The 12,456-nt window shown below is 53.3% G+C and overlaps 2 protein-coding genes across 2 annotated transcripts; both read right to left on the minus strand.

Moving 5' to 3' along the window:
* Window positions 1-523: 523 nt before the first annotated feature.
* Window positions 524-8,076, minus strand: LOC139827471 (uncharacterized). The gene is made up of 7 exons (XM_071805553.1): window positions 8,039-8,076; window positions 4,757-5,064; window positions 3,016-3,172; window positions 2,598-2,768; window positions 2,236-2,347; window positions 914-986; window positions 524-657 (listed from the first exon to the last, which is right to left on the minus strand). Exons 1-6 carry the CDS (start codon window positions 8,074-8,076, stop codon window positions 915-917), a joined length of 858 nt encoding a protein of 285 aa, XP_071661654.1. The 3' UTR covers window positions 524-657; window position 914.
* LOC136098694 (uncharacterized) lies at window positions 7,411-11,577 on the minus strand. The gene is made up of 5 exons (XM_071803688.1): window positions 11,436-11,577; window positions 11,165-11,253; window positions 10,025-10,242; window positions 9,775-9,928; window positions 7,411-8,813 (listed from the first exon to the last, which is right to left on the minus strand). Exons 2-5 carry the CDS (start codon window positions 11,199-11,201, stop codon window positions 8,596-8,598), a joined length of 627 nt encoding a protein of 208 aa, XP_071659789.1. The 5' UTR covers window positions 11,202-11,253; window positions 11,436-11,577; the 3' UTR covers window positions 7,411-8,595.
* Between the last annotated feature and the right edge of the window lie 879 nt (window positions 11,578-12,456).

Below are 12,456 nucleotides of genomic sequence, written 5' to 3' on the forward strand. Positions count from 1 at the left end.
TATTAACACCTACAGCAGTACTCCACAGATAATACTCAAACCTACCCACGACACACCGCCCTCACAAGTTGTACTCCAAGTTTATCCCACCGCCTCCAAAACAAAACAATTCCGGTACCCAGCTCAAATCTCTCTAACACTCAGCACCGCAATTAGGACACTCTGCAACACAGATGGCTCCACAACGCTCACACTCCTCGCAAGTTAAAGCCACAGCAGCTCCTGCTGTAGTTTTCGGTGTTCAAGTGCATAGTCAGAACCAAGGCACATCCAAGAATTAAACCGAACTACGGTACTCTTCACAGCTACATACAGAGCCAGCTTTGCACCACAACGGAGCACGGGAACAACCAACACCAAAAGCTGGCCGCACAAACAACTCCACAGCAACTACTGTATACCTCTAAGGTGCTCGCAACCCCGTCCACGCTATCCTGCCGAAATTCCGTACCGCGACTTACGGACAGTTCGCGAGCACGTGACCGGTCCCAAATTTCAGAGAAGAAAGACTTCTCACCAGAGGTCCTCGTCCGTCCCCGCGGCGATCCGACCGAGACGAGGAGTCTCTCCAGAGACATCCCCGGGGTGCGCCAAGAGAGTCCTCGGCTCCACGGGCCCTGCGGCCGGACAGAGCGGGTCCTCCGGCTGGCTCACCGGCTGAAACGGGGAAAGAAACGGGACGGCAGAGTCAGCAGCACTGCTAAGCCACGTTCTTTATTTCATTTGACGATGTTAGTTATAATTGTTTAGTTTCTCGCTGACAATACATCTGTTAATTATTAGTCAAATATAAACTAAGCTCTCAGCTTCTAAACAACGCGTTACTTAATCTTCCATCTCCCTCTTGTCGTGCAGAAGGATCTAAAAGGTGAAAAATATCCCCTCATCGTGCAGGCGGTCAGAAAGCATTTACCTCATGTCAACTGGTTAATGACGGGTACACCTTCTATAACTTCCTCGCAGTATACGTTAACTTGGCAGCTTCTCTTCAAAAGCGAGAAGAGAAAAAAGGGACAGGGCTCTGAAAAAACAAGGCAGAGATCAAAGCAGCGGCGGGGACAGAGGAAAAGAGGCCGGAAGAGCACCAGGAACAGGGCACAGAAAGAAACAAATCGGCGCGGCGGCAGCGGCGCGGAGACGGAGGAAAAAAACCCGGCACGGTCAACGGGACAGAGAGGAACGCGACCACGGGCAGGGAGCGGGACACGGGGACACGGCGAGGAACCACGGGACGCGGAGAGACACCAAAAAGTCGGCAAAAAAGACTCTCTAACGCTGTTCTGAAAGTGTTAAACGGCGGGCAATTTCAATACAGCGCACCGCACGCTCAGAGGATCGCCCCTGTATTTGAGCGTACGTGTGATTCACGCTTCTTGGTATTCTTTACATACACCTATTGCACATTCATTTGCTTCTACCGCTTAGTTAGTGCATTAAACAGAAGTTCTTTCCATAACCCCACCCTTCGCTGGCAGTCCATCTCTGGTATGCCAGTGTCCATCAAGGGTCTCCAGGGGTCCCCGGTGCCCCTGCAGCCCGGTGCCCCCTGCCCCGGTGTCGGCTCCTCGACCTCATTTCTTGAGCACGCCCGCTGTCATTTTGTGCTGCTACTCAAGTAGCTCCTTCTCCATTTAGTGGAACGTCCCGTTTTCCCAGCCTGCGAGCCAAGGACATCCCGCTTTGCCCCACCTCCAGTCCCTACAGAGCTAGTGTTTCTCTGTTAGGTTTCTGTTCCGTTAGGCCTGGTCTTGCTGCCTTATGCCAAGGGCTTTCTAAAAGATTTTTGTTCCTCCTATCAACGGGAAGCAAGAGAGAGGGCAACAGGCAAAAACGATGGCAGAGCGAGAGACCGCGGGGAACACAGGGGCTTGGAGGAAGAAAGAGAGGAATGAGGAGCCCTGCGGAGAGACGGAGGACAGGAAAAAAGAAAATAAAAAGAGAGAAAAAAAACGGGGCGGGGGGCAGCACAAAGGCTCAGAACGTGAACGAGGACGGGAACAGCGCCGTACGGAATGAAGAAAGCCGGCAACGCCGAGCACGACAAAGGCACAGAGAGAGAGACGGCGAAGGGAGGGAGGAAGGAAAGAGACAGAGCAGCACATACAGACACAGAGAGGAAACTAATGGCAGGGAAAAGAACGGGCCAGAGAAAGCGTGGGGAAAAAGGAGACGGAGGGGCAGGGAGGCACCAGGACACACAAGCCGGGGACGAGGCCCCGAGGGCCAGGGACTCACAGCGGCTCTCGCTTTCGGTGGCTGCCAGGAGGCTTCTAACAGCTCAGACGCTCCCGTCTCCTTCTCTCCTCCCTTCCTCTCCGGTAACTCGGGGCGCTCGGCCGTCCTCAGCCTAGGAGAACACGGTGGGGTGTCAGGGCTCCACGAGACGAGGCTTCGGGGACATGGAGCCTCGCTGGCTCGCTCGCCAGGCAGCCGTCCCGCTCCAGGATACGCGCACGGACCCTGCCGCGCACGTTGGCCCCCGGCCCGCCGCACGCCGCGCAGAGGGAGCCTTCGCCACCCGGAGAGAGGGGCTCGCTCTCTCGCCCGCCGCAGGAAGCGGACGTCGGGCCCACAGCCCCGCATTTCTTCCTCTTTACCTCTCCCCAACCTCTCTGGCTCCAGCAGCAGCAGCCCCCGCCCACGCACGGGACGTGCTCCCCCGTCCCTTCTCCCGCCACGCTGCCAGACGAGCCTCGCCAGCCCGAGGCGGGCGCAGCCAACGGCATCCCCCGGGCTGGGAGCGAACGGCCACATCCTCAGCGCGGCCTCTGGGAGAGGGAGAGAAAAAGCAGCGGCCGTTAGCACCGTAGCTCATCCCTGCCCCAGCCTGCTCCTTCCGCAGGGGCCACCGGAGAGGTGCCGAGGGCCGGCTTGCCGCCTTCACGACGGGGCTTGGGAGCGGCCCAGGAACACGGGACGGGCTCGCAGGAGCTGCCGGAGCTGGGGGTGGCTGCACGGGGCGAGCGGGGCCGCGGGAGGAGGCTCAGCGGGAGCTCTGGCGAGCTGGGGACGCACCCGGCATCTGCCCCCGGCCGGCTGTCGCCTCCTGCTCCTCTGCCGCACACTGGGGACGGAGGACGGCGCCGCGTCTCCCACCCGGGCGCTGCTCCCCAGGTTCCATTCCCCACCTGGGCTGGCGGGTCTGCTGAGCATCGGGCGTTCACAGCTCCCCCTCAGAAACACAGAAATTCCAAATTAGAGTTCAGCCTCTGAAAACAATAGAGCAGGAGAAAGCAGAGGAATTAGTCAGAAGAAGGGACAGGAGAGCAGCTGAGCTAACGGAGGATTCGAGGGAAATGGGCCACCTCAAAACACAAGGCATCCTCAAAAAACCAGAGCAACTGCAGCAACGCCAGACAGCATTAAGACAAACTGACACCGTTTAGGACACGCTCAGCATAAAAGCAAACACATCCACCGGTGCAGGAAAGCATCTCGCCCCTTCCCCACAGCACCGCCACAGGACACAGCCCTGTGAGGCCACGGGATGGGCTCGTACTGAAACGGAGAAATAAGCTTGACAGCAGAGTCAATTACACCGTTAAGCAGGCAATGTTTCTTTCATCTGCACTGGGGAGCTCTGGGGGTCGTCCTCTGTAAGTGCGCCCACGACTGGATGCTCTTGCATTGCTTATAGTCACACAGCTGCTACATATTAATTACAATTGTTTTAAATTTTGAACATACAATATATCTAGCCTAAGAAATAATTGATGAAGTTAGTTATAAATGTTTAGTTTCTCACTGACAACACATCTATTAGTTAAATATAAACTAAGCTCTCAGCTTCTAAACAATGTGTTATTAAATCTTCTGTCTCCTTCTTGTCATGTAGAAGGATCTAAAAGGTGAAAAACATCCCCTCATCGTGCAGGCGGTCAGAAAGCATTTACCCCACGTGAACCGGTTAATGAAGGGTACATCTTCTATAACTTCATCGCAGTATACATTAACTTGGTAGCTTCTCTTGAATTCCCCCCTTTTCAATATACTTGCAAACTCTTTGGCAGTATAAATCTATGAAATATTATCATCTCGCGTTGTGGTACAGCACAATTATTTGTTACCCACTAGCAGTACCAAACAGAACACTGTAGCGTAATGTAAGTAAAAACGACTAGCATCAAAATCAGAGTCCTAAGATCAATGCTGACAGAACTGCGAAGCCGCAGCTCCTGCCGGTTCTGGCGTTGGTTTCTGGCACTTCTGACCGCTTCGGGTCAAACGGCGCCTCTTCCCCCGGCCGTGCGCTGCAGTACCCGAGTTTCGCCACAGGGCGGCAGCACTGAGACCGCCGCGGCAGCCCCGGGCGAGCGGTCGTGCCGCGTTTCGCGGGAACCCCACAAAATAAACCCCAGAAAACAAACGCAACGAAACAAAAACGCACACAGAGAGCCGCGGAACGAAAGCCGCGCGTACAGGACACAGAACCCGCCGGGCCTCGCCCCGAGCTCCCGCCGAAGCGGCGCCCGACCCGCCACGCCACCGAGCCTGCCACCGCGCCTTAGCTCTGGTTTGAAACGTCTCCCCCCGACTAACGGGGGCTGCGCCGCTCCCGGAGGTCCCGGAGGGACACACGGCTCCAGACCGTAAGCCTTCGGCGCACCTGCCCTCGGGGTCACACACCTCCCACCGGCTTCGCCAACTCGGCCGTAAGGGCAGGAGGGAAACTGAACCGATCGCCTCCTCACCGCGCCGGCCCATCCCACTCCCCCCGTTCCAACGGCACGGTCACCCTCGCCGCGGCCGCACTCACCTGCCGCCTCTTTCGCCGCTCCGTTCCCCTCGCACTCTCCCACCGTCCCGCCGGGCTCCGCGGGCACCGACACCCGCCGCGCCCCGGAGACCTCCGCGGCCGGAGGCCCCCTCTGCCTTTCCGTCGTCTCCTTCCTTTCTGCCGCCTCCGGGGACCTCACGAAGGGCTGCCCTGAGCCGACTGCCTCCAGGTCCCCGGGTGCCGGTTGCAGCAACCGCTCCGCAGCCGCCCCGACCCCCGTTCCCGTTAATTCCCGGTACCCACCCCGAGACACCACGGACCCGCTCGCCAGGACCCGCGCTGATTGGCTGCTTTCCACCCCACCACACTGTCCTCCTATTGGATGCTCCGTCCGGTGCCCAGGAGCCAGCAACGCCCGCCCCTCCGGCAAAATGATAGCCTGCCTAGGCACGTCAATCACCATTTTCTCCGCCTATCAGAGCTCGCAGTGAGGGCAGGCGCAGTAGGGAGAGAGCAGCACCCGCCCCTTTCCGCAACACGATTGGCTGCCGAAGACAAGTCAATCATCATTCTCTTGGCCCATCAGTACTCGCAGTTTGCGCATGCGCAGTACGGAGCGTCCGACACCCGCCCCTCCGGCAATCTGATTGGCGGACAGAATGGCAATTGACGTCCCTTGGTAGCCTATCAGCGATCCGCCCCCCCCCCCAGCCTTCCCGCGCCATCTGATTGGCCCGCTCTGCACCCTCACCCGTCTGCTCTCCGCCCTGCCGGGACCCCCACGCCCTTTGCCCGCGCGGCTTCCAGCAGCCGCGTTTGAAAGGAAACAACAAACCGCGCTCCTTTGCTTTACGCTGACAAGCGGGGCGGGTGGTCACCTACCCTTAAATTCATTGTGAACAGAGAGAGCCCTAAGGAGCTCCGGCCGGCAGGTTTCTCTCCCCTGTGCCCGGGACCGAGGAGACGCCGCCGCCTCCTGCTGCCGCCTCGCCCGTTCCTCTCGCAGCGGGGCCGCCCCGGGAGAGCCGGGCGCCTCTTTTTTTCCCGGCGGCTCGTCCGACCGCTGCCCCCCCCTTTCTGACGGGCACGACCTCGGTCGCAGCGGCAGCGCCCCCCTCTTACCCGCGGCACGGGCACCGGGCGCCGCTCCCCAGCTGCAGTTCCGGGCTGTGGCCACCAGACGGCAGCACCGAGCGCGGTCACGCAGCGCCCCCGGGCCCCGCAGCGCGGGCGCTTTTTCTTGACCCGTGGGCAGCCCGAGCTCCCCGAACGCGCTTTCCCAGAGCCGCGCACATGGCAGACACACTGATAAAAGATAATAGCCCGACATTGCTAAAATGTGTTTTTTTCCTAAAGATGCCTTCTGTCCTAATAAAATACATTGCCTCTCCCTGTGCCCCGTGTCTTGTCTGCAGCAGTAACTCGGCTCGCCCGCAGCTGTGGCAGCTCTGCTGCTGCTACAGGGTCAGTTCCAGCCCTTACCCTCGGCTGAGCAGCAGCCGGGCAGGCGCTGCTGCTCTGGGCGCTGCGCATCCTTCAGGAACGGTTCTCAAACGATCCTGTGCAACGATGTCCAGAGCCAGGACCCCGCGGCGGGGGGACAGGAGCACACGGCCGGGCCCGTCCCGGCTCGGGGCTCTTTCCGCAGTCGCTGTGAGCTGATCCGTGAGCTGGAACCAACCTCCCCATGCCCCGGCCCGGCCCTTTGTCCCCGGCTTTCCCAGGGCAGCGCAGCGGGCTGGGTCACACCAACTGTTCTCTGCTGGCACCACCCAGCCGGGTCACCTGTGTCTGCGGTTGTGGGGACACCCCACGGGCTCCCTGGAAACGGACATCACAGCACTGAGAGGGGGCGTTCAGGAGCCTCTGCGCTTTTGGGTTGGTTTGTTTGGGTTTTTTTTCCTTTTGTTGTTTTGATCGTTAGCTTCTTGTTGTCGGTTGGTTTGTTTTTAAGCTGTTACTCTATATAGCTCATCCATGGTGCTTATAGAGCATGGGTAAATCTACCCTGCTTCCTCACAGGAGACAACCATCTCGCTTTACAACAGGTGATTGAATCTGCTATAGAAAAGTTCAACCACCTCCTGTACAGCAAAGGATAAAAGAAAGTATGGATTTTTGTTGCATCTAATCCATAATACAAGTACCAATTAACAATACATTAGCAGTGGGTTCCTTCAAATATTCACAGTGAAGGTAGTTCCTGGCACGATTGTATTAGCCTTCTTACTATTTTACGGGAGAAACACAGGGCACAGCTGATTTTGCCCACGTGCAGCGCAGTGATCACACGGGTGCGGTGAACCGGGTGGAAGGCCCTAGAAAAGGAAAATCAGCCTCCGTGTGCAGGGCCAAAACAGAAATCCTTTTCAAACTGTGCCATTTTAAAAAGCTACCAGGGGTATAAAGCAGAAAAAAGAGCAGTGAATGTGTGTAATGACACAATTAGATGGTTTTCCAGTTTCATGATGTGCTCTTTTACTAACAGTGTCTGCTGGAGTGGATACCCTGGACACCAACAAGCGGGTCCTGGTGCTGTGCCCATGGTGATTCATCCACTGTGGCCGTGGGTGTCAGGCCCTGATACAATAGACACAAAACCTTGGGAGGGAGGTGATCACAGTAGAACGCTTAAAGATAATGAGCTAGCAGACTTGATTTAATCTTTATTTAAAAATACACATGGCTGCTGTCTTTTCTACAGTTTAGGTAGGACGGGCTCCAATACATGACAAAAATTAAAGGGGGAAAGCTTTATTTTTACAATGGTAAATACAGTCTAAATCGTAATTTGGGAAACAGATAAAGGGGTGTAGCAAATGAGGCACAGACCATCCTGTTTTATCTCAGAAGGCTTTGGCGTATTTACAGCTTTAGGCACAGCGTGTCCAATCCCGTATAAAATGCACTGTCCATACTAATTCAGCCTGTCCCCCGATATAAGGACATTAGGATGCCACCCTGCATTCACCAAAGGACAATCCTGATCTAATGTTCTCTGTGTATTCTACACCAATATCTGTTCGTCAACAAACCTTTTACTGGTTTCAATTTCTTTCCCTGATTGTCCTTTTTCAAATACAATGCCTATGTAACATTTTGTATTGTGTAATATGCATTATATAATAGACAATATATGATTTAAAACATATCTCATTATATATTACATGTAGTGCATTACTATACTGCACATCTCGGGTATACCCACCCAGACCTGTGCAGCATATTAATATTATTTACAGTGGCCACCATTAATTACAATATTCCCTGGTTGCTGTTCCCCAGGGAGTCAAACGATCCTTTTCCACTGTCACAAAACACAGCCCGGGCGGGATTTCTTCCAAATCGCTCCTGTCCATTGTCCACTACCTATTTCACAATCACAATAACAGACAATTGGTGAACCGTAAGTATTGGACTACAAAATCACCCAAGACACAAGTAACAACAACAACAAATCACTAAAGACACAAACAATCATACAATTGCTAAGGCACAAACAGCAAAATCACTAAAGGTACCTTTACCAAATTACTATTCCCTCGTTTTTCTCTTTTATTTATTGTTTTCTCGTTTTCCTCTTTAGTTTTTTATTTCTTTTTAATTTACCCAATTTACCAAAACGCGCAGACCCAACGCGCTGGTGTCGCCCACGTCTCGCGCAGGCAGCCTGCAAACAAACCAGACAATGAAAGTGCCTTATCTCATTGATGGGGTTTTACCCACGTCCCGAGCTGGCCCGAGGATCCGTGATCCCTTCCGGGAATTCCCCGGTGCCGGCACAAGGTCCCAGAGATCCTGGGGTCCACGGGAGGTCAGGCAGATTATCCCATCCTCGTCGCCAGAAAACGATACCGAAAAGTCGGCAAACAGACTCTTTAACATGGTTTTGAAAGTGTTAAAAAGCAGGCACTTTTATTACAGCGCGCTGGGCACTCGGGGGATCGCTCCTCTAATCCAGCCTGCGTTCCGCTTTCCTCTGGTTTTACATATCCTGGAACTCCTGAAACAGCAAAACACGCCAACCACTGTTTACAGACGTCCCGTGCTCTTTCACCAGTGCGTGCAGCCGCAACGAGAAATCTGGAATGAGCGTCTACAGAAACACATACGTATTTACCCACTTCAGAACAACGCGTTACATCAGCTGGCCGTACTTGTCAGTAATCCCTCCTGGATTAACACCCTCTTTGGATGGCACGGGTGCCGACTGTTGGCAATCAGGGCAGGACATAAGAACGCTCCTGGCCTGATCCGTTGTAATTTGAAATTGTCGTTTTAACGACTTTGCATTCTGGTGAAAGAGTTTACGTGATAATTTAGCTTGCTCCAAGGCTTTAGGCACAGTAAGCGGCACAGCTCGTGCATCGGCCCTCCTATTGCCTTCCGCAAGAGGTCCTGGAAGGGCAGCGCGAGAGCGGATGTGCGCTGCATAAAAACCATGACGTCTATGATTTATTAGGAATCATAGCATTCTCAATTCAGCCATCAAAAGAGGATTATCCTCTTCCTTAAGAAAAGAAGCTTCCAGGCAGATAAGTATGCCAGCTGCACAATATGAGTCAATTACAACATTCAAAGCCTCATTACAGAACACTCAAAAGCGATCCTAACAGCTGTCAGCTCAAGAACTTGTTTGACCCCTGGTCTCCTTTTTCTACTTTGTGTTTGGAACACTGGGTATCTGAGTTTAGCCATGTAATTACAACTTTACGTTAGCAACCAGAGGCATCGGTAAATTCAGTCTTGTCGTTGCTGACAGCAGCACTTGCCATACAACGGTAAATTACCAATTTCAGCCCACAGTTTATGTTGAGGGTAATAAACTGATATGTTCCCTGCGTATGTTGCCAATGCAATCTGGAAATTCACATCTTCAGTTAATTACCATTGTAACTTCACCTTTGTTGTAGGAACAAATACACCTTCAGGTCTATCCAATACATAGCATATAAACATTCCCTGCCTTTAATTATTGGTTTTGAATATATTTCTTTTATTATCCAAACTGTTTCCATTAGCGCGTGAGCTAGAAAAACCCATACTGCCCCAATCACCTTTCTCCTTCCTTGAGCTCTCCTGACCTGTGGTTCCACCACCCGTGTCTTCTTTCTGGGTCCCTCTTGACTCACAGGTGCGCTCCAACCCTCCTTCTCGATCACTCTTCCTCACAGGTTCGCCTCCTTCCTTTTCCTTTGCACGCTGCTCCACCTGAAGAGAAACACAGGGAGGACTGAGCTACACCAGCCCAAGGGCACTACAGTCAGACGGGGGCTGACACCTCCCCACACCCCACAGCGAGCCCACCTTGCCTTGGCCCCGGCCCCTCGCACAGGCCTTAGAGATATCATAGCTCAGTACAAATCCCCACGGTCCTCGCCTGCTGTTTGGTGCTTGCGGAGGGTCACGCTCGCTGTGCCCCAGGGCACTGGCCCTGCCCGGCCCTGCGGGAGTGTCTGGAGCTGCCGGCTGCTTTCGTGATCGCTCTTCTGTGTCAGTACACGGAAGACCGGGCACATGAGAAACTGCAAGAGTCAACAGCATGAGAACAAGCATTAGTGGAAAAATACAAGAACAAAGGACTGTATGCTACGTGATACATCAAGGACAGAGGAGTTGATACAGGATTGATGCATCAAGGACAGAGGGACAGCTTGTGATAGACAAAAAAGGTGTTTATGGCAGTGACTTTGGTGGGAACACAAAACACATCACTTATGTAATGACTAACTTAGCTAATCAACAAATGCTTGAGCAAGTATCATAGCGAGTATAAACACAAGCCTGAATTTGTAATAAACATCTCTCATTGCACCTTAAAAGAGAGTCCGTACCGCATTCGCTACAAATGGCGCCCTGGAACAGGGACTTTCAGCGTGCCTATAAAGGCAGTAGCCGCTCTGGTAGCGAAGCCCAATCGAACCAGGAAACAGGACCGGGAACCAGGACAGTGCGCGCCCACCACCAACGAAAGGTGAGCGATTGGGAACCATGGGAGGGAAGTTATCCCTTAAGCAAAGACAAACCCTGTGGATGTCCTTCAACATGCGCTACAAACGCAAAATCAGGATGTATCAGGGGTCTGATTGGTGAGTTTATTAGAATGGATTGCTAATCATGTGCTAGACTTTCCTACAACTGGTACATTTCAGTTGGAGACACGGCACAAAGATGAATGAGAATTATATGAACAGGTAACGACTGGAGATAAAGCTGCTTGCAAAATATTCATCTACTTGGGGAAAAATTATGACTACTAAGATACAGGATACAGGACTGATACATCAGGGACAGAGGGACAGCTTACTATAGAAAAAAATGCGTATATGGCAGTTACATCGCTCATGTAATGTCTAACTTAGCTAAAGAGCAAATGCTTGAGCAAGCATCATAGCGAGTATAAATGCAAACCTGAATTTGTAATAAATGTCTCTCATGGCACCTTACCGTGAGTCCACGCCAGATTCGCTACACTCTTCCTCATAGGTTCACCACCTTCCTCTCCTTCCTTGCTTTTCCTTTGCACGCTGCTCCACCTGAAGAGAAACACACAGAGGACTGAGCTACACCAGCCCAAGGGCACTACAATCAGACAGGGGCTGAGTCCGGGGGCTGACACCTCCCCACACCCCACAACGAGCCCACCTTGCCTTGGCCCCGGCCCCTCGCACATGCCTTAGAGATATCATAGCTCAGTACAAATCCCCACAGTCCTCACCTGCTGTTTGGTGCTTGCGGAGGGTCACACTCCCTGTGCCCCAGGGCACTGGCCCTACACAGCCAAGCTCGGCAGCGGGACTGTCTGGAGCTGCCGCTGGCTGGTTCTCCAGCTTTAGGGTCACCCGCAGAAGCCCGCTCTCCTCAGCTCTGCACACCCATCCAGTTGCGCCGCCCAGGCAAAGTCAGCTTCACCCTCTGCTCTACACCTCACCTGCAAACAACCAACTCTTCAACTGACAACTGTCCAAAACCCACCGACAAACTCTCCACACCTCAGCCTTTCGTTTGCAACTGCTGCCTCTAGTGCATCTCACAGACAAGCCTTCAAAATCCCCTCATCCTGCAATAACACTCCAGCACTGATCACCTGCGGGAACAACTACCACAATACCATGCAAACACCAACCAGTTCTGGCACGGAAATATCACTTTCTCCTCAAGATTCCACCCTACACCAACTGCTGACAAACACACGCTGTCCTCACCAAAGCCAAACGCTGCAACAACCAGCGACAACTCAAATTTGCGTGGGCGGTGCAAAATTGCAGGGGTGAGCTAACGCAGAGCTGGGCTTGAAAGCTGCAGAGTGTACACCCTGTTGTTTAACGTGGCGAGTCACTCCCATTCTGCCTTCTCCCTGGGAGAAGCGCATGAGCAGAGGTTGCTTCAAGGCACGATGAGAACGGTTCGGTTCTCCGGGTCTCGGAGGGCGAGAGTAATAAATGTGGTCTGTGTCGTGGCGCAGGAACTTCCCATCCACTTGCTTCTCCATTCAGTCTGGTGCTGCAAGAGAGGGAGAGAAAGAAAAAGTTAGGACCGAGTTAACAACCTCATCATCCCTGACCCCTAATCTGCAGGAATCCTAGGAGGCCTGATATAAGTTTTGCTCATCTCCCTGTCTTTGCTGGAATACTTTACTGTAGAAATTTCTGTCATCAACATTCTCTTAACCGATCTGATGTGTTCATAGTTCCTAGCCCAGCATCCTTTCCTCAAAGTACCTCAGCATTTCCCTTTGA

The sequence above is a fragment of the Patagioenas fasciata genome, chromosome 2 (genome assembly GCF_037038585.1).
Source record: "Patagioenas fasciata isolate bPatFas1 chromosome 2, bPatFas1.hap1, whole genome shotgun sequence".
Classification (NCBI taxonomy): Eukaryota; Metazoa; Chordata; class Aves; order Columbiformes; family Columbidae; genus Patagioenas; species Patagioenas fasciata.

Excerpts from the sequence above, each read along its gene's own strand:
- LOC136098694 (XM_071803688.1), bottom strand. The coding sequence starts at position 11,201 with ATGAGGAAGAGTGTAGCGAATCTGGCGTGGACTCACG. Across the intron at positions 10,243-11,164 it reads GAATCTGGCGTGGACTCACG|TTTCTCATGTGCCCGGTCTT; the intron begins GTAAGGTGCCAT and ends TGACTCTTGCAG. Across the intron at positions 8,814-9,774 it reads GAGCTCAAGGAAGGAGAAAG|ACGCTCATTCCAGATTTCTC; the intron begins GTGATTGGGGCA and ends GTGTTTCTGTAG.
- LOC139827471 (XM_071805553.1), bottom strand. The coding sequence starts at position 8,076 with ATGGACAGGAGCGATTTGGAAGAAATCCCGCCCGGGCT. Across the intron at positions 5,065-8,038 it reads GAAGAAATCCCGCCCGGGCT|CCAATCAGCGCGGGTCCTGG; the intron begins GTGTTTTGTGAC and ends GGTGGAAAGCAG. Across the intron at positions 2,348-2,597 it reads GCCAGAGAGGTTGGGGAGAG|GCTGAGGACGGCCGAGCGCC; the intron begins GTAAAGAGGAAG and ends GTGTTCTCCTAG.